This window comes from Echeneis naucrates, chromosome 3, assembly GCF_900963305.1.
Source record: "Echeneis naucrates chromosome 3, fEcheNa1.1, whole genome shotgun sequence".
NCBI lineage: Eukaryota > Metazoa > Chordata > Actinopteri > Carangiformes > Echeneidae > Echeneis > Echeneis naucrates.
The window spans coordinates 5,958,617-5,978,049 of record NC_042513.1 but is presented as its reverse complement, the minus strand read 5'-3'; the positions used below and the strand labels follow the sequence as shown (position 1 = coordinate 5,978,049).

General features: G+C 38.3%; 1 protein-coding gene across 3 annotated transcripts in view; it reads left to right on the top strand.

The window, feature by feature from the left end:
* The window catches only part of mettl15 (methyltransferase 15, mitochondrial 12S rRNA N4-cytidine), a 32,246-nt gene extending 13,663 nt beyond the window's left edge, over positions 1-18,583 (top strand). For 2 of the 3 annotated variants that reach the window (XM_029498097.1, XM_029498098.1), the window contains exons 3-6: positions 6,422-6,558; positions 12,027-12,218; positions 13,153-13,331; positions 16,855-17,282. In XM_029498097.1, the coding sequence (XP_029353957.1) occupies positions 6,422-6,558; positions 12,027-12,218; positions 13,153-13,331; positions 16,855-17,282 (936 nt within the window). Of the gene's footprint in view, positions 1-6,421; positions 6,559-12,026; positions 12,219-13,152; positions 13,332-16,854 lie in introns of all 3 variants that reach the window. The other variant, XM_029498099.1, reaches the window with a different exon arrangement.
* The last annotated feature ends 850 nt before the right edge of the window (positions 18,584-19,433 follow it).

Genomic DNA, 19,433 nt, shown 5'->3' with positions numbered 1-19,433 from the left:
GCATGGGATTGTAGGAGTTGCTGTGTTACCTTGGATTCCAGTGGCAGTTGTTCAGGAGGTTTTTACCCGAGGTCTCCTGTAGTTTCAGATTAACAGGTAGTGTTTCATTGTGCACAGAGCATCATGGGTTGGAGAATTTTAATGGCACTCAAATCATTTACGTTATCCCCTCTCCTCTCTGCTGGACAAACAATGTTTCAGGAGGATTGTGAAGGTGAGGTGCTGTGAAGCTTAGCATTTACCTATTTACTTATCCCTTTCTCTAATAGCTTAAAAAAAAGATAAGCAATGGCTAAAATCTTTCATCTATTTAAAATGCTTAGTTGAAAACAACGATGCAAAAACTGTATCTTTAAATGTGGCAATCACATTGTTAAGGCTTGGATGTGAGAGATGCCAAGTGAAAAAGACCACAATGATATTGAAAATAACGCATTATGCTATGTTTTGAAAATAGCTTGAAACATTGAAGATTGAAGTACACAACAAAAAGTATATACCAAAGGCTTAGTCATTTTTGAAATTTTACATATTATGTAGCTTTAAAGCAAAGTTGATATCAAAAGCAGCATAAAGACCATTAAACATGCCTATGTGTTTCATAACTGCCCAGATTGGGCCTAAAATTTACAATATGTGATCTGGAGACACACCATGACAAACAGATGACCCAGCTTCATGAATGTTATCCACCAACATTCTACGTTCTGTTGCAACTAATGCAGAAATGGTATGCTTTTGAAAAAAGCACTGCATTAGACCGTAGTTAGAATTGTTCATTACTATCTGTGAGTCTGATATGCTGCCATACATTGCCAGTGAAGAAACATTTATCAACTGAAGTCAATTAATGTTAATTAATTAGTTAATTAATTAAAGTTAATTTGCAGATCAGCGGTGATTAATCAAAAATGAAATGTTGAAACTCAATTCTGATTTCTGTCTTTCTTTCTTCCTTTTGTTTTAAATAATGTTACACCCCTCCCTCCAAATCTCCAATCTAACAAAAAAAAAAAAAGTAAAAATTTAAAAAATTTATTTCTGCTGTGAAATTGGACTGCATACCTTCCTGTCTGGTCTGGCATCTTCTGATGGGTGGGAAAAAAAAATGTTGAATGAATCAATAGTGCAATAACTGTGAAGAATGTCTGTGAGCAGTTCACTTATGTTTATACAATAATCCTGTAGATTATATCACCCCCAATCTCATGAAAAATAAAATGGGATAAAATTTTCAGTGGGTCCAGCTCACAAACTTTTCATTTATTAGATTTTTCCCCTCAACCCTTTTAAAATTTGTATATTGGTTTTAAAAACCATGAGGATCCACGTCTATAGTGATGCAACAAGTGTGCAAAATCATGTCATGTGTTATAACTTTCTATTTGTTTGAGTATATTCATAAATGAATAACCTTACTTCAAAACAAAGGAAAATATTATAAAAAAGAAAAAAAACATTCTGCATGTTTATCTTTGGCCAGCTCTTGATTATTTTGATTCAACTCACTCCCGCATTTGCTTACAAGCATGTGCTTTACTCGATAAGACAGCTTGAAGAGTGACAGAAAATGGGAGGGAGAGAGAGTGGGGAATGATACTGGCTGGAGTTGAACCAGTGTTGCTGATGAGGACCTTGTCCACAGACTGCCCACTAAGGTACTGGTTGACCCAGCATGAAATTTAATATTAATGGAAATAATCCGTTCATTCATGTTCATGACATATTAAAGTATTTGATCCACAGGAGGTCAGAGGGGACCGACTGATAGACTAGCATGGACATGCATGCATATGAATAGATGCCTCTTTTCTTTTCTTCTGAATTCATATGTTTACCTCAAATTATGATACATTTTACAAAAAAAATCCAACAACTTTCATATGCTTTCCTAAGTAAATAACTCCACCATCTCACAGGAGGAATGTAAGAACTTATTTGAGAATCCTAAAAGTAAGCCCAAGAAAAAAGCTTCTCATCTGTCATATCAACTCATCTGGTGGGATAAGTAGCCAATATTGTTTTAGTTTAGACCTACATCAGTCATGCCTTATATGGATGTTTTTGGAAGCAGTTGAGCAAATACTGTTGTTACGCGTGTAGATGTGTCGTGTCCCACCTAATGCAAATACCTCTTGAGGTGCTTCTATTTAAACTTGAGCCAAAAGAGTGCAAACAGAACTGAATAGACCTAAGAATGAAAGTATTTGTCATAACTGCAGCATTCCTTTGACAAAAGAGAGATTATCCTAACATACAGAGAGGCATTTGGAAGGTACCCTCTGGCAACGTGTTTTGTCAACATTGGTACGCTCCTGTATAACTTATTCACCTACTCACTTATTCACTTAGTCTCCCCAGCTCTCAGACACACAGGTAGTATGTTTAGTATTCTTTAAATTTAGGTTGCAGGAGTCTCAGACATCACCAATCACCATCAACATAAGCTCTTGACAGAGTAATTGCAGGAAGCTTTCATGCCTTTTGACTTTGTCTGCTCTCACTGGCCATCTGTTTTGTTCACCCCCACCTTTACCTTCTACCTGCAACCCCAAGGCTCACACCCATTTTTGGTGTGGGGGGGGGGGGGGTAAACCAAGGAAAACTGTATTTACTGCCCTGTTAAAGTAATGATACAATCAACATGCATAGGTAAGCTGTAGAGACACAAACTGACGTGGCAACGAGGAGGTTCAGGCATCAACATGTTGTTAGAAAGTAAACGTAAAATACATTTGATCTAGTTTGAGCATACTGGTAGTTTTAAGTGGGGAATTAATATTAACTGTCCAGTCCCCAAAGAAAATGCTCAGTAATCAAGACACTTCATTAGTACTAGTGTCCCTTCCCATAATCACAGCATCCACCTTCACTTATTCATACAATGCTCTAATGCCATAAACCTGTCAAATTACTGCACACTTGTATCTCTCCATGAACTTTGTGTGACAGAAAGAAATGCAAACCGGTTAGCTCCGCTCTTGCCATGGCAACGGACGCAACAAGAAAAGCGATCCTGTACCTGTGTATCTGTCTCCCTAATGGTCTGTGTGTTAGTGTAACAAGATCTGTAAAAACTCCCCTCAATGACATTTTAGATCCCCCACTGTAACTGACCTGGGCTGGGGAGTCACACGTAGGATTTAGGTGAGTACTCAGACTTCTCTCAGGTTCCTGTCCCCTTTTGCTAATAAATTCAACCATAAGACTTGAGATGATGCTCTTTTTTCCATATGGCCAGGGTAATATTGACTGTTATATGAGCTGTTACATTTGAAAAATGTCAGAATTGCAAAAACTGCACTTCTCTCACATCACGTTTGTAAAATCTTTCTAAACGTGCTCTTACCAATGTTTTTGAGGTAGCATACTAAATGAGATCCTTTAAGGTGGTAACTGCTTCCTTTTGGGAAAAAAGGCTCTCTTTAAGAATGCTGGGGGGAGAGTGCTGAAATGTCCTGCAATATAGCACCTTGCAGCTTCACTGTTGGACTGCACCACTTGGACCACTCCTAACTCTCCTATTCCCTCTGCTGGGAAAGGCAGATATTACACACTCTAAACAGAGTTCAAAACATAGATTACAGTAAATAGCTTTATTTTGAATATCACCTGTGCATTTAACAGACCGAGATGAGTTATGTTCTGGCTTAATTCTAGCCTGCTGCTTTCTATGTCAAGACCTAGTCTAAGTAAGAGCCTCGCTCACACCCCTCGGTAGGAAATATCAACATGAATGAGTTCGGTGTCAATCCTCATTGCAAATGCTGAACCCATTATCACAACATTTTTTCAAGAAGTTGTTTTGTCCATCTGGTGGCAAAAGTGGCAGTCTTTTTGAAAAAAAGATGGATTTGTAGACAGCAGTCAGATCTCCTGACAAAGGTTGTTTTTCCTCAGGGTGAAGGAATAAGATTTTCAGTTTACCTCATACATTACATTGTAAAGACAAAGACAAAATCCAGTTTTGGGCAACAACATTTTAGCTTAGTTCATTCAGTGTGTTTGTGCTTGTATGCAAGTGAAGCCTGAACTTGTTTTAAACATCATACAGATCGATATTTGTTGTGCTCATTGCAGCAATTATACAAATTTTAATAAATACAGAATACAGAATTTGGATTTCATACCAACCAACTCTAACAATATTGAGCGTCTAGTGACAGTCTGTGCTGTCATTTGCACCAGAGTAATAAATAGGTTTTATCTGTGTTCTTTTGACCAAAGATTCCCAAAGATCTGACAAAAGAAGATTGTTATGACAAGTGTCGCACACTCTAGTAGAGGAACCAGTTTGTCTCCTGCTTGCTTGTGTCGAGTGTTTCAATAAAAGACAGCCTACTTTGTTGTTTGTGTTTCTGTTTTCCTTTTCCTTTTTTTGTATTGAATAGCACAACAGGCAAGTTCAATATGTGTGTGACTCATCCCACTAGCCCACACCCCCTCCCCATTTGCTGCTGTGCGCTGGAAAGGAGAGGGAACCGCCATTGATCACTTCTTCCCTCACAATGCACGCACACACCCCACCTTCAACGTCACTATCGATCGACAGGTTTAATGTTTTTGTGGGGAATAGCTGGAATTTCCTTTTGTGTCATTTTTACATCTGTTCCCCACCATTTGCTCACATTATAATACATAAAAAGGAGGAGAAACATTAAAAGTAAAGCATGATCCAGCCAGTTCTCAGAGTATCTTAGACTGTTAAACCAGTGCAGTCAGCGCTGGGATTTTTTATTTTTATTTTAATTTATTTTTTTATTTTTTTTGATGCAGCAGTTGCAGTCAAGAAACACATAAGAAATATAGCTGGACAAGAGATGTTTTTCTGCTTTGCAAGTCATGGATACAGCTGAGTTAACAGCTACCTGACTAACAGCAAGGATGCTGCACAATGGTTGGCAGGTATTAGACATTTCCTTGATAAAACATTTTCTCCTGCCTGCCTCTCATGACATGATTTAATAAATATGGTCAAAACTTTAAACATGGAGCACTCCACTTCCATCACCTGAGATGACAGTTTATATCATGAATTCACGATTAAATTGGTCATAAGATGCAATTCATTCAGGCCAGTAAATGAAACTCAGCAGGGGACTGATCAATCCCATAATGATAACTTTCACTTAATTAATCATTGCGATCTGTTGCAATATCAGAACAAAATTGATTTCCTTAACAACTTAATTAAAATACTTAGCATGAACATAGAAACATCTTACATTACGTTACATTATGTTTCAGTTACAGAGTCAGAAACACGATCAATATTGAGGGGCAAATCCTGTATGATCAGTCATTCAACAGTCTTTTGTACATATGATGTTTCTTATGTGTTTGCCATTCAGGAATGTGAATGTAATAATATTTGTCAGATTTATAGGCACTCTGAGAAAAGTGACTTACCTGCTGATAATTATGTATTAGAAGTGGATGGGAACAGCACTTCCAAGTTGGAAAACAATAATTTTGATAACTGTGATATGACATCAACACAGCATTCCCTCTGGTGTGAAGAGATTTCCTGATTGAAGCCCCCATTAAAAACGTCAGCCTCCTACTGACAGAAATTACTGATCAGACCAATGGGAGTGATACAAAGTCTTTGGGCGTAAAACCAAAACAATAAGGTGAAGAAGCAAAAGCAAATATGCACTTTGCATTAAAGGGAACTGCAGAATTGGATAGTACTTCTTTATATGTACAAGCTGAACCCTTTGCATAACACAAAATAATTGGCACTATATCAAGATATTGAATTAGAACAGCTTCACTTGATTTGAAATAATTATTCGGAAATAACAAAATGTTTAAAAGTGAAGGTTATAGCTATATAAGTTGAGAACCAATTTTTTTCCTTCTGTGGTATTGTTGGTCGCTCAATAAATAGCAGTTTAGCTGACAGAGGGATGCTGATGTGGGACTTCAAAGTAAATCAAAGGAAATAATTGACATTGGCCAGAACTTGTAAGGCATCATAGGTAATTCAAAGAATGACTTAGCAAATGTCATGTTTATCTTGCGTCAGTAGGTTTTTCCAGATTAAATGTTCCAACAGTAAATTTTTAATCTGTCACAACCTTTTAAATGCAAAGGGAAGAAGAAAAATAACATAAAAAGAACTTGTCAGGGATTTTTAACTGTACACTACTTGACATACTACTTGATTAGTTGACATCATTGAAATGTAGTTATTAAATTTAGTTATTTAGTTTAGTCAGTTGAGATATTATACTTCATACTTTTATCTTGAAAGCTATTGACCTGGCACTTTGGAAGGGGAAGGTAAATAAAATGGTGAAGTAACCACAGTGACTTCTGTGGATAAAGACATTGTGGTGATAAGATGATGATGATGATGACTCATATAGTCCTGTTGTGAGATGAATGTGTTGCTTTTTTGCTTTCTTGATTGTAGGTGGTCCTGGACATGACTTTTGGAGGCGGTGGTCATACCAAAGCAATCATGAATATGGTTCCTGAAGTCACAGTCCTGGCCTTAGACCGAGATCCCACAGCAATTTCTCTGGCCCAGCAGTTAGACAAGGAACACTCGTGAGTGATTTATTGAAAAAGATCTGCTAAAAAAAAAAGAAAAGAAAAGAAAAAAAATTGGCTAAAGCATAACATAAGTTCAAGCTATGAGCTGTTTAAGCAAATGTTTATTTTACGCAATGCTAAAAGTCTTAAGTCTGACCATTTTGAGCTGTGTTTAGTTTGTGGTCACCATTTTTTAAAAACATACTGAAGATGTGATATAGTATTGGACTTCTTCCTGCATTTCTCACTTCTTGCCTGAGCCCAATCAAATACTGCTTGCCAAGATACAACCCCTGAGTTTCACCATCCAATCAAATCCATTCCTCCTTCTTAACTTAAAGCTTTTCTCCCCCCACGCAAAGCTGGTGGGCTTGGCTTGTCATTTGTCAGAGTAAGGGCCCACGCCTGTAATGTGAGGTAGATGCTGCCTCCCACAGAGGATCTATAAGAAATGAGGGAGGGGAGGGAAGTAGAGTGAAGCCCAGCGAAGTTAAAAAAGCGGAGAGAGAGAATGAGAAGGGAAAAAAAGAAAAGGAAAGGAAAACATGAGCGTGAGAGAATAGGGAGACACGAGGACACAATGCCAGGGTGAGAGGGAGTATGTGTGTGCATGAGCAAGGCGCAGGAGGATGAAAATGAGATGTTCCTAAAACTATGGCGTGGGAAGGAATCCTTTTACGTAGATTCTGGGGAAACCTCTCTCAAGGGAATCTGCCAATGAAATGTGCCTGTGAGCAGGGAATGACAATTAAGAGAGATAGAATGAGAACACTGTATTCTGTCAGCAGCAATATATCCCTGCTGTAAACTCTTCCACACCCACTCATGAAGCAAGTTGAGAGAAGCGAGAGAAATCTAGCAATTAACAAATATTATTGGAAGCCTGAGTAAAAGACCCTGGTATTCTACACAGTGCATCCACACAACAGGCTGAGAGGATTTTCTCCCTCCTCTTTACTCTCATGTCTAAGGAAAACTATAACCTCAGTGCAAACTGTTGAGCGTTCTTCTGAATGTCATTTCAAATTTATTTCGTTTTTAGAATCAGTTATGTTTTAAAAGTAGGATCTTAAGAATATAGCCATCCAGTCCCTTAATGATATTCACCTTTGTGTTCAACAGGATTTGTCTCCTGCATGTTGAGTCTTGCTATTCTCTGCTTTTTTATCATTCTTGTTGTTGCTATGCCTTCCCTGTGCAGAAGCACTGCAGCAGTAGTGTCCGCAATGAATGTGATAAATCTGAAAAGGCACCAAGCATTATTGATATGTCAAACCAGGCATGGATTTGCATATGAGCATATGTGGGTAGCGCACACTGATATAATATGAGATGTGATTCCAACTGCCTGTTTGCATTAAGGACAATTGATATTATAAATCAAGTAACATGTTGCTTCTAACACAAGGATAGGAGCATATGAAAACTTTGTTACTTTGGAGCCATTTTCTTCAAAACATTTGTTTTCTGTCTTCAATTTGCAAATTAAAATGTACTATTATTATTATTATTAAGGGTCAGGGTTATAGTCTGATACATAGATGTTCTGCAATTATAGCTATTACACACATATACAACAATATAACATGCATATAACAAGGTAATTCACCAGGAATGTGCTTTGGCTTTGATGTGATTGGCCATGTAGTGCTTTGCCAAATCATGCTGTGTTGCAGCAAAGTTAAGCAAGTTAAAACAAAGTTAAGTTTTTTTGCAGGGTGACCTTGCATTGTTTCGACCAGAGTGCCCTGTGTTGGTACCCACTGTGTTGGCAGGCTGCATTTTTTCATGGAGGACCCAAAATGATCTGATTGCCACCATAACCCTGCTGTTATGTCCCATTGAGGGGTTACCGAGGCACAACGCTATTATGGCCTGCCTTGGGATGACCAAAACACAACATGACAGTCACGCCATTTTCCCCAAGTCCCAACTTGCCACCAAAAAAATGTGGTGTGCTTATTTACAATGTGTTTTCAAGAACAAAGAGATTCTATCCAGAGCATAGCTAGAGACCACAAACAAACAAACAAATCCATCTGAAAAAAAGGATGCCAGGCTAACATAGTCAAATACAGCACCCAGACACAGACCGCATGAACAGAAATCTGTGTGGCTGAAATGGGTAAAATTTGGACAATGACATACGAGCAGCAAAAGTGCGTCCAACCTTACATGCACCAACACAACCTCCCAGTGAAGAGCCACACAAAGTCTGTGTTTTCCACATATGTACATATGCATTGCACTGACTGAATTTTATAAATCATGCAGTAACATATCCTTACAATTAATACTACTTACCACTATTGTTTGGTACAATACACAAGAGGCCATCCTGTCAGCTCTAACCATCTGATTAATGAGCTCAATTAATCAATTGCACTTCATTGACGGCATCCAGGGGAGTGTCAATATCCATATTTCTAAATGTTCCTGATCTGTGGCTCATTTCCTAACATTTCCTAAATGAGGATAAAATTCAGGTGGCGAAACAACAGGGAAGCATTTAACAGTTATTGATGTTTTTTCTAGGTGGCAAGGCAACCAACAAGATACTAGCAGTTTAGTCACAAACTCACAATATGCTTTTGTTCAAATGGTAATCAAATAACTCATCATGTTTCTTAGGTCAGCAGAGGTAGCAAAAATGGAAATCTTAACCAGCATGCCTTTTTAAAGACGAGCCTGTACATGTTTGTTTTGTTTGTAGCTTTTCTCTTTTTTTTCCCTTTGCTGGACTGTAGATATTTTCATCACAACTCCCCTGCTGAAAGCAATCACTCAGCATCTTGTCTTAGGCTTCAGTGACGCAGGTAGAGGAATTGAGCAGGTCAACACATGGGAATATTTCAGGCCTGATATGTGAAGAGGCAGCATAGTATTGAACAAGCATGCACTCAAACTGAAGCTGCTGTGAAGGTGCTTGATGTCCTCCCTGAGAGTACTATTTTTTCCAGATGGACAAGAACAAGGAAATCTAAGGATACATTTAGGGAGCAAATGGTTTGTGAGGAAATATCAAGGTGTGGCAAATTAAATTTTTTCATGTATAAATGGATAATGGAAAAATACTGACAAAACAATTACTACAATACAAATAAAATATTGACAATATACTGACAAAATAATCTTAGCATATTTTAGCTGAACCCCCCCCCCCAAAAAAATAAAATAAATAAATAAATAAAAAATACAGTAAGAGAGCTGGTGTTAAGAATTAAATTCTGGTTTTGGTAAACATTTTTTTTTACTTGTAAAGACACAAACTGTAATATGGGCAGTTGTCACCGTCTTCCTCTGTTAATTATCTGTTGAGTGCTTTATGGTTTGAATTAACCTGGGGTCTAAAAGACGAGTAGACGTCAATTTTTCTGTTGGATTTCTTGCCTTGAAAAGAGTGTCTAACTGTTTTTGATACATTTCTGCCACCCAACCCCCCACACCTACACACACATACACACACACACACATTCCCACACACACACACACACAAACTGTGGAACAATGGAGAAGGGTTAAGGTAAGGGCTACCAAACTATGTTTTGGTAGCTGAGGATGATTTCATTAATATTAATTAACATATAATCTGGAGAGCGTTGGACCAATGAGAATTTTGTCATCAGCAGTGTGTCTGAAAAATCAAGTGAGCATTAAAATATCAGTTAAACCTACAGTAGTATCATCTAATAACTTTTTGTTTTTCCAGGTGTCCCGTTTAGACACTGAAAGAACAATATATAGGATTTCTGTCTGGTTTCTTTGAGCCATTGTTTTACAGTAGTAAAAGGAGGTGTGATCTTTGTCCTGGCAGTTCCCAAATTCTGAAATTCAATCTCCAAAGCCTTGAACTGTCAGTGTCTGAAGTTAGGGAAATTCATATTGAGTGTTGGATCCGGTGAGATGCCAGAATAACAACTGTAACAACTATACAACTAAAAATAGTAAGAATCTCTGAAGCAATTATGAGCCCACATTTGTACCTCAGCACATACACCACTGAAACTTGTCCTCTTTAATAATATAAGACCTTACATAAGGCATTTATATCTCCAACTCTGTGTCTAAGCCACATAAAGATGTTAATAATTTAAAAATGTTATGTAACTGTTTTGCATATTTTTAAATCCTTCAGTGCCTTATAAAAGCATGTTATAGAAGAAGATGCAGTTAGTGGCGGAAGGTAGGTCCTTCCCATGTCTGTTGGTGGACACAGACTTGAATTAAGTCATTTGTTTTCATAAGCACCGATCAGCCGTAACATTATGACTACCTCTCTAATATTGTGCAGTCTTGTTCCCCCTCTTGTTGACAAACCTAAACCACTAAAGGCTGGACTCCACTAGACCTCTGAAGGTGTGTGGCATCAAGACATTAACAGCAGATTGTGTAAGTCCTCAGTTGTGAGATGGGACCTTCACAGACTGAATTGTTTGTCCAGCATATCCCACAGACTGGATTGAGATCTTGGGAATAAGGAAGCCAAGTCAACAGCTTGAACTGATTGTTGTGCATCCTCAAACCATTCCTGAACCATTTTGCAGCATCACAGGACCTATTATCCAGGTTTTTGTTTTTTTGTTTTTTTGAGGGGGGTCGGTTCCTCACTATTTTGGTTTGTGCTGCTGATGAAAAAGATAAATAAATTGGCTTGGTGTTCTGAGATTAAGTCAGCTTTTTTAAAAGCATACCACTTTGTCCCCAAAGTCGATCACTAAAGAATTGTTTTATTGTTGTAATGCTTAGAGTACTTACAGTAACCTCTTTGTTTTTTGTTTGGAGGTGTACTGAAGTGCTTGTCAACCCAAATGCATTGAACTCTAAACCTTAAGTGGGCATATCCGAGAAGGGGACAAAGCAGAGGCCAGTCGCTTTCTGGACTGCTCCTCCGACATGCAGTCAACTGGTTAATGTTACTCTGGGAGTAAGATAACCACTGAAGCTCATCGTTGGTCATGTTATCAGTAGAGCAACAACTGCTTTGATGAGCAACACTACAAATTATGAAATTCTGACAATACATTGAACTGAATGCTTTATGAGGAGAGCACCATCAACTTAAGCTATCTAGCTTTTGCAGTTTGTCTGAAATATAGAGAATTTGGCTGCTTTTGCTTGAAGAGTAATATCTTTATTCGTAACATGTTTTCATTATCTGTGAACCAAGCTGTTGAAGATCTTTTGCTCCTAATGTATAGATGCTAACTCCTGTTGCTTTCCTCTGCCATCATCTTTGTTCACACCATGTTAAAAGGTCACATGAAAAATGCATGATTGTGGCTGGAGGATTTCACCACTCATGCATAAGGAAATGACGGCGTAAACATCTCTGCCAGAGAATGGGAATGATCTCAACAGGCTAACTAAGACATTTAGTTGGATTCCAAGAACTAAGATTTTAATAATATTTTGAGAGCAGCTGTGACACATACAATGATGCACACGTCTAATTGTGCTGTTCCTTTCACTCATCGTTTTTCCAGGGGTCGTGTGAAACCAATCCTTGGGCGATTCAGTGAGGTTGAGGCCCTGCTATCAAACATGAATGTTCAGCCAGGCAGCATTGATGCTGTCCTGTTGGATGCTGGTTGTTCCTCTATGCAAATGGATCAGCCAGAAAGAGGTTTCTCTCTTAGCAAAGATGGGCCATTGGATATGAGAATGGATGGAGAAAGGTAAGAGTTGTGCAACAGATAAAAGGTCTGGGAAAGCTACATCGTGCTCAATCTGATTAAGAAAATCGGACATTAAAAACATAAGTTTCTTAATAAATAATGTTGGGATTTGCGAAATAGTCAGTCACTCTTTCCTTTAAATTGCTTTAGTACCCACAGGAGCAGTCATGTCAAATTGCAGCTAATAAAACAGGGAGTATCCCGAATGGGCTGCCAACCACATGGGCTGCCTTTTTTTTACGTTAGTAATGGTCATTTTGACTTCAAAAACAAAATAATTCTCATTTCATTGAAAGAACAATGTGTAAGATTTAGTAAGATCTGTTGCTGTGAGTAAAATTTCTATCAAATGACAATTTATTTGTTGGGAAAATCTTTATTAAATTATGATTTATGTTCTATTTATAAATTTTTCCTTTTTAATATTGTTTTAGGTTGACGAGCCTGGCTAAATTTATCTTTGCAATCGTTATTTGATTTAGTGTGAATTTGTATGAACTGTGTTGATTGTTTTGTCTTCTGCTTGTTTACATTTTTAGTTATAATTTATACATTTATCAAGATCAAAATGCAGATGCTGTTTTTTCCTTTCTTTAAATGATGGCACCATTGTAATACCATATCACCGAAGTATAAACGTGTCATTTAAATCTGCGTGTGCGTGTGCACAAGCTTGTGTTCAGGTATTGTAGTTTAATGTTTCTGTCAGAAATATTTGTGTTATTTTACTATGTCAGCAGAAGGAACCAGTGAGGATAACCCTATTATATACTATTTCATAAGATGCATCTCTCTTTTCAAATCACTCACAATAAGTCTATCCCTAACTGTCAGCTGCAAAGGTTTTCAGCTGTATCTCAGATTTGTCAGGATTTGCCACTGTCAGCAAGGACATTGCGTCAAGCAGTTTAATTGGGCCTCTCTTTGTGCGTAGGTACCTCGACATGCCTTGCGCTGCTGACGTTGTGAATACCTTGGATCAACAGGCTCTTGCATCCATCCTCACTGCATATGGGGAAGAAAGGCATGCCAGGAAAATAGCTTCAGCCATTGTGGAGGCACGCCGTGTCAACCCCATCACCCGGACACAGCAGCTAGCCAGCATAGTGGCAGGTAGCTAAACATTTCCTTGATTAATTCCCTGCAGCATTCAGGAGGCAGGAAGGTAAAATAAAACACAAGTGGACTTATTAAGGCTGCTTCCCCATGTGTAGTATTTGCCTGAGAAAATTACGCGGACTTTGATCTCAGTCATCATCCTCTTCGCTGCCTCTGGTTTTTTGTCTGGCTTACGCACCTTCTTCTGAGAGGCAAGTATGAGGCCGAGGCAGAGCTGGATGTGGCTGGAACAATATGTGAATACTACCTTGAAACAACCTTTATCTCACAAACAACAGCCTGTCTCTCTCTTCAGTCACGTTACATTTTGTTATTCTTTTTTCTTCTCTTCTTCCCTAGGTTTCTGCTCACAAATATGCACATAGACCTGCCACAAATAAAACACCTGCATGTTCACATATCAGACAGTTGTGCTTAACCCCAGATTGCATTGTTTGTCTTCAGTGATCAAGTTTTAAGCTGGATGCCTTGTGATTTGAGCTCCTGAATGAATGAGATGTCATTTTAATAGTATTAATAGTGTTACCCTGGGAGAACTGGTGTGAGTAAGAGCAGCTGTTTGATCTTTTTTGAAGAGCAAAGCAAGTCACCACTGATGCTGATTTGGAACCCTTCCAGAAGTCTTGATTTAAGAAAGTTCCAGGGGTGTCTCTGTGACCAAGTGTGACAGTGACACTGACAGGGAAAATGTAAAGGATCAAATCATAAGGACTCGTGAGAGTGTGGAGGAGAACACTCAGGGGATTTGATTTTGAGGCTACGTCTTGCATACATGACGTTATAATGTTAGGTATTGCACAGTAGTAAATATATATATTCAAAATGCTGCATTTTTTCTGATTAAACTACATATTTGTCATAATTATAACAATGGTATTAAAAATCAATACTTTACTTCGAGTGCTTGCATGTGCAGTGCTCCATGAATTGCTAATATATTTTCAGCACATTTTTCGCCAAGGATGTTATTGTTTGTGGATGATTCTACAAAATTTCATTTGGCGCCAAGATCATGGTCAATATGAAAACCTGGATTACATTGATAATATCTTGCTATGGCGGGTTAGCACAGTGGATAGATAAGAAATAAAGAAGAATAGATAATAGAATAGATAAGAAATCAACCTAAACATTGTAAATTATCTTTGTGAACTCATGTTCTTTTCTTTCACATTCTTTTCATGTCACATTTTATCATGATGCACTTTGTTGTTTCTGCTAAAGTCTCATCAGCATGAGCTTTGTAAATCAGGCCGGCATGATAATCTTGTGCTGCATATGAGCCCACTTGAAACAGGACCACCGGGTTGTTCTCCTACTCAAATGAAAAGATTACAATGTATGAATGTGTCATTTTGCTGTAACCATAGCTTTCTTGTATATGAATTGTCCAGGTGTTTTCTATTTATATGCTAATGGTTTGAATTCGGCAACAAAAATGATAAAAGTGACCTAAAGACTTAACATAAAATTACATTCGGATTGCGGAGGCAACTATTGAAACACAATTAGCTGTGCCATATAGCTGCAAAAATCATAAAAAAAAGTCTCACAGCCGTGAACTAAATAGAAAGTGTGTTTATAATGCTGATGGCCCATCGTGCAAAAATCATTCGGTGCAGCAAATTAGTAAATTGCATAATCACCCTGCACAGTATTAAAACTGTGTGCAAGCTTGTGTGTGTTTTAGTGTCCACAGGGAAGGACATGGATCTATTGATTTAGAGATACCAGAAACTGAAAATGTCCACCCAGAGCGACAGTCAACAGTAAAACATGTGTGAAGCCCTGCTTAAGTTAATTATACGTGTGCAGAGAGGCTATCATTGCCAATTAAAAAGGTATTTTGAAAAACTCAACCTATAACCTGAGTTCCATGATGGCAACAAAATAAGCCTGTTTATAAAGGTTCACACCAAATCCCTGGGTAGTTAGTTTGTTAGTTTGATGATTAAGAACATTTTTAATCATTGCTATTAGTCTGACCTCTGCTCCCTGCATATTATTTCTCATTGTCTGACATGTTCTCACCATGTCTACGACACCTGTCTCTTTATTACACATGCATTTTGTGGTGAGAATTTGCTGAAAAGGCTTTGCATGCCCCTAAAAGGCTGTTGCAGAGAGTATTAAAAAAGAGAGAAGATGAGATGGGAGAGAAACATGAATCCCTTTTTTTTTTTTTTTAAAGTGCTACGGCAAGCAGATCAAGACTGAGTGCACCAACCTGAGCACAATAATAACAACAACAACAACAACAACAAAAAAAACAACTACACTTTTGTGTTTCTTTGAACAGTAAGTGGAGTGGCCATTTTTGCTCAGTAAGATTTCAATTTGAGCTTGACATTCAGCAAAGTAACAGCTCAAAAGAGGCATTTACTTTTGTTTGGTACTTTGGTAGCACCATCCACCACATCAACACCATTGTCTCCCCCCATGTGGCAGTTAATCATCCATATTTTATGTAGTATATATTCAGTAGACTCAACTAAAGTCCTTACTAGTGTTAATAAGAACCAGGCTACTATGATTCTCAGTGGAGCAGTAGGATACTCATAAGTACAAAGTCAAACACTGAGTCATGTTTTCATTCAAGAGCCTTGTTTTGTTGAAATACTGGCAACACCTGTGGGTGGTTGAGGTCATATGTGAGTCATTAGTTCAGATAAATTATTCAGGTGTCAAGGTATGAATTGGCGGCGTGATAGTGATTGGTGATCATCAGGTGCTTATAGATACTGCAACTGCAGCTGATTCAGTGTCCTTAAACAGCTGTTTAACTTCCTGCCTATGCTCAGTATATAGCTATACAGTTATAGTTATATAATATAGTTAAATGTACCTTTTTTCGGTGGCCATTTTTTGTTTTACCAAAGCGCAAAACTGTATTTGCCATCCTGCTACCTTTTATTCAAGGTTTATGAGAAAGAGCAGAGAGCGTACCAGACAGAAGTCGGCCCTCTTGCTCAATCTTTAATCGCTCCTTTTTCTTGTGTTCAAAAAAGCAACATTAACTGTTGCTGTAATTCCATTGTGCATCTAATCCCCATGGGTCAATTTGTATGGTTTTTAAAGTGGATATATTTGTGTCTCAGGGTGCAGTGAGATTTCACCAGGTGAATTTTACTCTCACAGTGGAACGAAAACAAATAATACTCCCAAGGGAGGCGAAATCTGATGCACCTGTACATTTAGTGTTTTGAAAGACATGGCGATGCAGTATTTATGCAGTAAATCCTCTTGAGTTAGTCAAGTACTTCAAACTGACACTCTAAATGGACCAGGGCTTTGAAGAAAAAAAAAACTGAAAGCTGTTTTATCATTACTCCCCTAAAAGGGACCTTACTTCTTCATCCATCTGGCTTTCAAACCTTTTTCTTGCTATTCTGTATGCTTTGATGCGTTTTATTATTTTATTATGAAAATATATACCAAAAATACTGAAGTAAAAAAAAAAAAAAAAAATTAATGTCACAGGATCTGCTCTTATTCTTTGTCATTTCTTTGTCTCTAGGAGCACTTCCTGCTGCTGTTGCCTATGCACGGAAAGACCGGCTCCACCGACCTGCACATGTGGCCACTAAAACTTTCCAAGCTTTGCGCATCCTTGTGAATGATGAGCTGAATGAATTGCATAAAGGTTTGCTCGCTGCCCAGGTAGCTCTGAGATCTGGAGGACGTCTCTGCGTAATCACTTTTCACTCTCTAGAAGACAGACTAGTCAAACGTTTTCTCCGCGGAGATGAGATGTCCAATCTCGATCATTATCACTTCAGCCCGAGGAAGCAAGGCCCCAGACGGGCAAAACTGGAGGAGGAAGGAGATGGTGGAATGGTTCATTGGCTTCCACTGAGTAAAAAAGTCATCGCCCCAGAAAAGGACAGCATAAAAGATAATCCTCGAGGACGGTCAGCGAAACTCAGAGTAGCACTGAGAAAATGATTACTATTAAAATCGAACACAAGTTCAATAAACTGTGTGATGCTTAAACATTTTAACTCCGTCCTGATTTTGTCTGTTGTGGATGCCACTGGGTCTTTATAACCTACATTATCAATGTAGGTTTTTCTCTGAGACTGACATAGAAGAAAACCTGATTTCATTTTGGTCTTCATCTGCTTATCCCGTTATGGGTCGCTGCCGCAGCAGCCTTAAGAGGAAACCCCACAGCAGCGCCTCCTCTGGGAAGATCTTGAGATGTTCCCAAGGCATCCAAAAGACACAAAACCTCCAGCCCGTCCAGGATCTGTCTTGGGGTCTCCTCCCAGATGGCCATGCCAGGAACACCTCCCCTAGGGGATGTCCTGAAGGCATCCTGGCCAGATGCCCGGATCACCTCAACTAGCTCTTCTCAATGGAGAGGAGCAGCAGCTGCACTTCGAACCCCACATTCCACCCTGCCACTGCAACAGTGGCTGTAGCTGTGACACTGTCCATTCTAGCTGCAGTGGTGAAAGCTGCTGGTGGGCCCAGGAGGTGAAAAAAAAAAAAAAGATTTTTTTTTTTTATTCTTATTTATTTATTTTACTCTAAATTCAGCAGCAATCCAGCTGTTAATCCTGATCACCTGTTGTTCAGTTGTTTGTTCCAGATTACAGATGGTGGTTATCTTTGTTCCTTCATTAGTGTTTACTGGCTACTAAGGCAATAGACAGTGGTGGGGGGACTCTCAGGGATAGAACGAACAAAACAGAATTTATCATTTCTGTATTATATAAGGAAAATAAAATTATTACATATGTTATAAAGCTTGTTATTGTATCGTTGTCCTCCATTCAGTGAATGGGTTTAGTTCAAGGATCGGTCGAGACCTTTGTGTTTAACGTTGGTCATATAATGTAGCATGTTTCTCATGTAGGTTACATAAACCCTGCGACCCAGAAACGGATAAGCAGTAGAAGATGAGTGAGTGAGTGAGGTTATGTAAATTCATTGAATAAAGACCAACAGATGCAGTTGAAAGCTCTGAGAACTGGTAACATTCTTTTGGTACAAGAAATTGTTTGCAAATGATCAGGAATCAACAATAATCGACAATTTCATGTCATGTCTAAATCTTAATCTTCCTTATTCAGTGAAAAACCAGTCACAAGTGAATACAAAATCATACAGTCATAAGTAACATAAACATTTGTAATGCAGTAAAAGCATTTTATACCTAAATAAAAGTATTTGACATCACTTTTTTACTTTACTTTTTGATATATGTTGGGTACTCACAACACAACAAAATACACACAGGTTCTGGAGATAAAAATACAAGATTGTGTACCATGAAGATTGTCTCACTGTCTTTATTGAAATGTAGAGCTTTACAATGAAGTGGACCAGACTAGGATGCATTCAGGCACAGAGCCATGAAGCATTGAGCAACAAGTGTGTTCTGTTCTCAGGCAGGTTCATCACTTTTATGTTAGGCGGTTATGACATAAATAGCTGAAAAAACGAAAGAAAAGAGAAAGAAACTGTTTTCTCCATTGACGTTTGTATTTCCCCTAAACTTCCCTTGATGAGTAACTCAAGTAAAACCTCTACTGTATCATGTGAATCAGTAATTCCGGCAAATACTGAATGACACAAGTGCCATAAGTGGTGCTGAATGAGATGGGTGGCTGTTCTTGAGCATTCTCTCACCTTCGCCTGTAATCAGAGGAGGTGTTTTGATCTGTACTATTTGACTTTGACTAATTGTAATTGCTCTATCAGGATTATTAACACTTTTTTTTTCCTCTTCTCTCTCAGTTTAGTGCACTCTAAATATACTCTTCCTGTTACCTTGGAAACTAAATAGCACAAGTAACGTTCAACTGTCTAAAATGACATGCAGTTTTTACCTAAAATGAAATGATGCCATATTATGAGTTTGAGCATCTTTTTGATATCAGTAGATGTCACTGAATGCAAACTGTTGTCCGTCCCTGCTGACGAAATATGGCATTTGATCTTTTTGAGACAGTTTTTCTATTTCATTGCCTTTAGATGTTTACTGAATCACACGTTTAGCCTTTAGCAGGAGGCGAACATAAGAAAGAAAATAAATGGAATTTTACTCACGTCATCATTTTATGTGTGGCAGAGTTCAGGTAAATATGA